The sequence below is a fragment of the Aethalodelphis obliquidens genome, unplaced genomic scaffold (assembly GCF_003676395.1).
Source record: "Aethalodelphis obliquidens isolate GAN/ISIS:26980383/991018 unplaced genomic scaffold, ASM367639v1 scaffold57, whole genome shotgun sequence".
Lineage (NCBI taxonomy): Eukaryota > Metazoa > Chordata > Mammalia > Artiodactyla > Delphinidae > Aethalodelphis > Aethalodelphis obliquidens.
The window spans coordinates 5,309,658-5,317,701 of NW_020838001.1; the positions used below are offsets into that span (position 1 = coordinate 5,309,658).

The window sequence follows — 8,044 nt, forward strand, 5'->3', positions numbered from 1 at the left end:
CCACAGCCTCATTAGTGACTAGCCTTACTCTGCTGTGGTCTTATCAGAAAAATTAAGGGGTGTCTTTCGATCGGCCTCTGGGTGCGGTCATTGCGGTGCTGCAAGCAGTGAGAACTCAGGAAGCCCCATCCCTCCCTCTCTCTCTCTCTCTCTCTCGCTCTCTCGCTCTCTCTCTCTCTCTCTCTCTCTCTCTCTCCCTCTCTCTCTCTCTCTCTCCCTCTCTCTCCCTCTCTCTCTCTCTCTCTCCCTCTCTCTCTCTCTCTCTCTCTCTCTCTCGCTCTCTCTCTCGCACTGTACGGATTGGAGGCGGAGGACCAGGTGAGGTCTGGGGTGTGACTACATCTGGCTGATTCTTTGCTTCAGGGCCAGGACCTCGCTCTCGATCTCGTGGGGGAGGTCGGCGTTCACCTGCCCCTCCAGGTACTTCTGGATGTCTTCCACCTCCTCCTCCCAGAACTCCTTGGAGATGTGGAAGAGCTCCTTCACGCTGACGTCCCCCAGGCCCCGAAGGTCCAGGGCGTCCTCGTCCGGGATGTAGCCGATGGGCGTGAGCTTGGCGCCCCCTTCCCCGCCAACGCGGTTGAACATCCACTCCAGCACCCTGGAGTTCTCGCCGAAGCCCGGCCAGAGGAACCTGCCGGCCTTGTCCTTCCGGAACCAGTTGACGTGGAAGATCTTGGGCAGCTTGGCCTCGGGGCGCTGGGCCATGCTGAGCCAGTGCGCCAGGTACTGGCCGAAGTTGTAGCCGAAGAAGGGCCGCATGGCGAAGGGGTCGTGCATGATGACTTTGCCTGTTAACAGAGGGGCTCTGTTGGTAAATGATGCCTCAGAGGACGCTGTTGGCACGTTTACTGTTGACACGGCCACTTGGCTTTCTCTACCTCTCTACACAGAGAGAGACACAGGGAGACAGAGACAGAGAGGGAACACAGAGACAGAGATAAACAGAGCCAGAGAGAGACAAAGACAGACATGCAGAGACAGAGAGGCACAGAGAGAGAGAGACACAGGGAGACASAGACAGAGAGGGAACACAGAGACAGAGACACAGAGACAGAGATGGAGAAACAGAGCCAGAGAGAGACAAAGACAGACATGCAGAGACAGAGAGGCACAGAGAGAGAGAGAGACACAGAGGCAAAGAGGCACAGAGACACAGAGACAGAGACAGAGACAGAGAGCCACAGAGACAGAGCAGTCCATCTCCCTTCTCGGCGGCTCCAGATTCTGGCCGGACTCACCCTTGTGTTCTGCCGCTGCCGTGGCCTCCGATCTCATGGCCGCACCCACAAACACGCCATGCTGCCAGCTGAGAGCCTCATAGACCAGAGGGACACCTTTAGCAGGAGAAAGAAACGTTCTTTACAGGCCTTGACACCGAGACCCCTCGGCCGGCAATGCCATCTCACAAATGGAAAGACACAGCTGTGTGCTGTCTTTCTAACTGAGCTAATTCTGCATCCCCAGAGCTAAGGGCAGATGCCGCCACGTCAAGTTACAGCAGGAGGCCACGCAGCCGAAGTCAATCTGGGGGCGGCATCACAGGACCAAGGATCCAGAAGTTCCAGGTGGCCAGAAATTACGTTCTAGCCTGGGGCTTGCTCATTACCCTGCCGTCTGGGAAAGGAAGCTCTGCATCCCTGACACCCTCCGACAAGGTCACGGCAAAGGGGAGAGTGTGCCACGTCCTCTGGTCCCCAGCCCGAATGCAGGGGAGCCTCACCAACAGGTCGGCGCCCCCCGAAGATGATGGCCTCGATGGGCACGCCATCCGGAGACTCCCAGTCAGGGTCAATGATGGGGCACTGGCTGGCAGGGGTGCAGAACCGCGAGTTGGGGTGGGCGCAAGGCTCCCCTACAGCAGCAAGAGAGGAGAGGCCCTGAGCGTCTGGCCCGACACACACGCCCATGGGCTGGGGCCCCAGGCCTCCCAGGGGGGGCGGGGGGCGCTTACCATCCTTGGGGTCCCACTCCTTGCCCTTCCAGGAAATGAGCTTGATGCCCGGGGCCAGTGGCTGGTCAATGCCTTCCCAGTAAACGCCCCCATCGCTGGTCTCGGCCACGTTGGTGAAGATGGTGTTCCTCTGGATGGTCTTGATGGCATTGGGGTTTGTCTTCACAGAGGTTCCAGGAGCGACACCAAAAAACCCGTTCTCTGGGTTGATGGCCCGCAAGTTACCTGGAAAGTTTTAAACCAGGTAGTAGAAGTAAATACCAAGCAAAGCATAACATATATTCTTATATCTCGCCAGGCTAATTTCTGTACCAAATTCTCAAGTCTTTTATTTTTATCCTCCTGCCTAGAATCTATTTCTCTTTTTTCATCCCAGCATTATCAGTCAACTCTGATTCTTTCTTCCACACCAGTTTCCCACCAAGCTTTTTTTTTTTTTTTAGTCTTTATTGAATTTGTTACAATATTGCTTCTGTTTTATATTTTGGGTTTTTGGCCCGAAGGCAGGTGGGATCTTAGCTCTCCAACCAGGGATCAAACCTGTACCCCTTGCACTGGAAGGTGAAGTCTTAACCATTGGACCGCCAGGGAAGTCCCCCAGCAAGCTATTTTAATCAATTTATTATACAAACAAACAGCAATATAGGGTCCCATTTCAATCCAGATTTGATATGAGATTAAAGAATGCTGATGGAATACATCTGTCTGAGCTTTGGCAAGAACTGAAATAACTGAATTAAAAATCCAAACACTGTGGATTTAAGAGAATTTGGTACGTTCTGAAAGCCAAAACTTCACTTAGGTTCAATTATTATCATCAACACTTGGGCCTAAAAGAGTCACCTTGTTGGTCAAATTTCATCCAGGCGATGTCATCCCCCACACACTCTACTTTCCACCCTGGGAGGGTGGGGTTCATCATGGCCAGGTTGGTCTTCCCGCAGGCGCTGGGAAAGGCAGCCGCGAAGTACTTCTTCTGGCCCTTGGGGTTGGTTATGCCCAGAATCTGTCGGAGGCAAGATTTCTCCTTAAGCACTTCGTTCCTTTCTGCCCCAGAGGTGCACGCTTTAGTCTGGGAGGGTGTCTCCATCATCGTTACTGATGGAATTTCTAGACCTGTCCTTGGAGCACGGTCGGAACTCTGAAGCGGTAGGGGTTCGCCACTTCCCCTCCTCTGCCCGACCCTCTACAGCGCGCAGTTAGAATTTCCTGCTTCTTACCAGCATGTGCTCTGCCAGCCACCCCTCCTCCTTGGCCAGCCGGCTGGCCATCCTGAGAGCAAAGCACTTCTTCCCAAGGAGCGAGTTCCCGCCGTACCCACTCCCGAAGGAGATGATTTCTCTGCGGTCGGGCAGGTGGGCGATGAGTGTCATCTCCGGGTTGCAGGCCCAGTTGTTAACCAAAGGCTCTGCACGGGAGGACACGCCCACATCAGTGTGCACCGTCCCCGCCTGGGTTTAAGCCGAAGCTTGCTTTTTGCTGTTTGTTTTTTTTCAGTTCTAGCTTTTGATTTTGAAACAATATGCTTACTTTGTAAAGGCAAAGGGCACCCCACGGAATGGAGGCATTTGACAAACTCCCCGTTCCCCAGCGCTTCCAGGACGGGCGTGCCCATTCGCGTCATGATGCGCATGCTGGCCACCACGTAGGGCGAATCCGTCAGCTCAATGCCGATCCTGGACAGAGGCGAGCCCAGGGGCCCCATGCTGAATGGGATGACGTACATGGTGCGACCTGCGGGGCCGGTGGGTGGGAAGCGGTGAGAAATGACCCCGGACTCACAAACAACCACCACTGTTTCCCTCGGCGGACCCTTCTCAAGATTCCCCCTCTGACAACATCACGCCTTGCTTGCCACCAGTGCCCCCGAGTTAGCAGAGTCCACTGAAAAGTGGCCAGAACTCCAAAATCAAAGAGTTTTCATAAATGTGCAATTGGGTTCCACCAAGCTATCTTAAGTCCACATGTGTAGAAAGCGTTTTTCTGGTCGCATAAGACAGTCTATAAAACCAGAACTGAGACGTACATTTTCAATATGCGGCCAAGTTCACATGTGGAATGTAAGGCTCTCTGGGGCCGGGGGAGTTTCTATGACGAGTAACATTAGGGCAGACGCAATAAGAAAAGGTTCTATGACGAGTAACATCAGGGCAGACGCAATAAGAAAAGGTTTGCTGACATTTTGCTCAAATAAACGTTTCACTCACCTTTCATGCACCCTGGAAATCGGGCATTGAACGCTTTCTCAAAATCCTCCTCGGACATCCAGCGACCCAGCTGGCTGAGGCCGGTTTTGGGGATGGGCACCGTATCTCTTTGCTCTTGAGTAATGATGACCGTCTTGCTTTCAATTCTGGCCACATCCCTGGGGTCAGTGAGAGCCAACCAGCTGCAAAAAGCAAAACTACACAGGTGAGGACTGGAGAGGAAGCGCTGCTTCTCTGCACGGCACCTGCGCCCTGGACGCCCTCAGCCCCGCGCCATTCACGAAGGGACCAGTTGTTCATCATCACTTTCTTCCCACACCTGGCCGGTGCCCAGCGCGCTAGTGAGGCTCCGGCAATGTGGACACAGCCGTGCCGCCGGGGACACAGTCAGGGAGACACACACCAGACCAGGAGCTAGTCTGTTAGGACAGGGCCTGTCCGACCTTCCTTTGGATCGGGGACCTAGTTTGCAGACAGCGTTCGCATGCGCCCCCTCTTTGACGACTTGGGCTGCTCTGCGAACGTCATAAAATTAAGTTTCTGTGGTTCTGGCTCTTTTCCTAAGCTTTTCAAGAGTCTGCAAACCACACAGCCCCGGCCCCGCCCTGCCCAAGGCCCTCCTCCACCACTTCCCCACCTGCACCCTGGGCGGTGCGGAAGGGCCCGAGGCTGTGCTCACCAGTTGTCGTACTTCCTCAGCCTCTTGATCACACCCTCCTCCTCCATGCGGCCCAGCAGCTGCCGGTTCTCATCCTCAGAGCCGTTGCAGATGTGGATCTGGTCGGGCCAGCACAGCTTGGCGTTGCTCTCCACGAACTCTCTCACGGCCTGGGGCAGGCTGTCCAGGGTGCCCTGGACAACTCTGGCTGAGCAGCTGAGACCACCTGAGAGCTGGGGAGGCATCTCTGCGGGGCTGGGCTGAGGGGCACGGGCGCCAAGTTTCCTGCCATAGAAAAAGCACAGGCTTCCTGAACAAAAACCACCACGGAGGCCCCCCAACTCCACGCGCCTTGTCCGGGTTGCACCTCGCCAGACAGTCGGGGCTGGGAGGAGAAAAGAAAGCCAGTTCCTGTTAGCACTGCAGTTTGTGAGAGACATAAACGAACAGCTCTACCTACCTTTCTTCTCTTTGGACGATCTGGATCAGGGACCCAAAGGTCTCTTTCAAGGCTCTTCCCGCGGGTGAGTGTGTGTTCCCAGTGGGAAGGCCCTGTCTGGTGTTTGGGGGCAGAACTTCCTGGCTTTAAATTCCATGAAGGACAGAGGTCCAGCCCCTCAGCCACACCCAAGGAGGCTCATCTCTGACGTCAGGGGCTGGTCTTTGGATCACGGCCACGGTCAGTTATGCTTTGGACCGGCTCACCACAATAACCCCCAGGGAGATAATCATTGAACAGATAGTTGTTAATGTGTGCTGGAGGCCTCCGGCCCCTGGCCCAGCCATAGCAAAGCCTTACACAACTGCTGATTGACGAAACTCTGACCCAGTCCCCTGCTGATGCAAAACACAGGCCCTCCCTCTGACAGGCAGGTGGGACAGAGCACCGGCTTGGGGGGACCTCAGGGCTTTTGGCAGTACGTCTTGTGTACGGACCGCTGCTGGTTGGCAGAATGAGACAGTGGTGAGGTATCACCCCACAGTCAAAGGCCAACGGGAAGAACACCCCCAAATGCAACGGGATGGTGTGCGGCTGTTGGCAATTGTCTGACCTAATTAGGGGTGATTAACCTTATAGAGTGTCCATGGTGCGCCCCCTGCCCTCACTCCAAATAGAAAGAAACTCCGCGAGGGCAGGGATTTCTGCCTATTTTCTCCCTGTTTTGTATGCACAGTTCCTGGCACACGGTAGGCGCTGAATGAATAAGTGCAGAGCACTGTTGTAGGCTCTTTGTATCGACTTAACTCCTTGCCACCATCTGAGGTGGCGCCCACGAACAGTCTGTGTACAGACAAGGACACTGAGGCACAGGGGGCCCAGCGGCTACTCCCCAATGCGGGGCTGGTGGGTGGCAGAGGGAGGGTTGGAACAGGAGCCACTGGGCTCCAGAGCGGCACACCGGACTGCCCCTTGTGAGGAACCTTTGCCCCTTCTGGAACCTTCCATGTATTGTCCGAGGAGTTCCGGCTGGGTGCAGTTATTTCTGGAGTCGACTATACACTTTTTGTCGCCCTTGCAAATCTTAGCGTCCGGGGAGTGGAGGGGGCTGGTTTTGCTAGATTACACTTGAGCAATGAGACCTTTATAACAGCTGCAAAGAATCTGCTTTGCAAGCCGTCAGAACGTCAGTCGAATTTAATGACCTATGGAGCTGCTGGCCAGTGTCGAGAACACTAGGTGAGAAGTCGGGAGAACGGGGCCAAGGCCCGACGCCCCCCCCCCCAGCCAGCTCCACAGCTGAGTGGGCGCCCCCTCCCCAGAGGAGGGCGGTGGGGAGTTGCCCGCCTCCCCCGTGGAGGGTGAGCTGAGATGGCTCCGGGACTGTGTCTGCAAGGCGCCGTGACCATCACGAGGCATCGGGAACGACGATCTCAGACCGGGAGTACTTGGAGGACCATCCTGCGGGGCTTTGCTTCCACTGCCGCGCTGGGTGTGCATGTGTCACCAACTTCCACCCAAACTGTCAGCCCATCGCTAGGTTTCATTTACTCAGCTTTTTAATTCAGCCAGCCGAATCTTTCAGTATAAGTACGACAGGAGATGTCTCTGTTTAAAGTCATTTGCCGAGATGGTCACTGGAATTCATTCTTAATGATGCTATCAGCCACACAGAAGTGAGTGTCCTGTCTAATTTCAACCACGATGTGATGCTCCGTCACTGGGGACACTTCCTCAGCATCTGATATCCGTGAAATTAGCCATTCAAAGGCACAACCGTACATACACAGGACACACGTTTACACCAGTATGGCTGATCTCCCTGAGTGGGTAGAGATTCCCATTTTGCCAGTAAAAACTGTAATAGTTAAACCAAGTCCCCCCAGAATCGAGTCCCCTTACTGAGTTTATGGTTAATCGCTCTATCCAAAACTGTTCCCTTGCTCTCTGACCTCAATCCCTTTCTCGTCACCTCTGAACTCCATGCTCTGCTAACTGAACACTAATCAACCAGCATTAGATGACTGAGAACATTGATGTCATAACATCACTAACGCACGGAAGCTGCCGCTCTAGATCTCATCGCTAACTTACAAACGCGGGTTGTTTCTCTAGGGCAGTGTGAGCTCACAGACCCCCGAGCCATGGACCACCTGGCCAGAGAGTCACATATCAGAGAATCCTGAGCCCTGAAACTACGATTAAGAAATGTCACAGAAATGTCACAAGACAATGATTAATCCCATTTCTTTGTTCCTCCCCTTTAAAACACCCCCGACTCAAAGACCAAGATGGAGTGGATCTGAGGCTCGTCTCCCATCTCCTTGCCTGGAGCCCTGCAGATAAACCCTGACTTCGCTGCAAACACCCGCTGTCAGAGTTTGGCTTTCTGCACCTCCCTTGATAACGATCAGTGCCAATGGGCTGCGGACCCTCTGCTGGTGCGCGGCTTCTCCTTTGCAGATCCCGCAGCAGCCCAGGTCCCTTTGGCCTGGGGATCTGGCTGGAGAATCCCCTTCTGGACCAAGCATCGGCACCCCTAGGCAATATTTTAGGCTTGTCGTGAAGGAATGGTTTGGGGATTGGAAGATGTCTATGGGTGAGCAACCGGCACAAGGGTGCGGGCCGAAAACTTTTTTTTTAAATAATTTTCCATTTTTTTCTTAGACTATTTTTTTTTATGATTCTTTACATTTTAAAAAAAATTATTTTATTTTTTAAATTTATTCTGGCTGTGTTGGGTCTTTGTTGCTGTGAGCGGGCTTTCCCTAGTTGTGGTGAGCAGG

General features: G+C 54.0%; 1 protein-coding gene across 1 annotated transcript; it reads right to left on the reverse strand.

Moving 5' to 3' along the window:
- Positions 1-241: 241 nt before the first annotated feature.
- PCK1 (phosphoenolpyruvate carboxykinase 1) lies at positions 242-5,259 on the reverse strand. Its single transcript, XM_027086905.1, has 9 exons — positions 4,841-5,259; positions 4,162-4,343; positions 3,485-3,688; positions 3,175-3,362; positions 2,798-2,960; positions 1,955-2,179; positions 1,724-1,855; positions 1,242-1,337; positions 242-791 (listed from the first exon to the last, which is right to left on the reverse strand). The coding sequence occupies exons 1-9, from the start codon at positions 5,257-5,259 to the stop codon at positions 337-339; spliced, it is 2,064 nt and encodes a 687-aa protein (XP_026942706.1). The 3' UTR covers positions 242-336.
- Between the last annotated feature and the right edge of the window lie 2,785 nt (positions 5,260-8,044).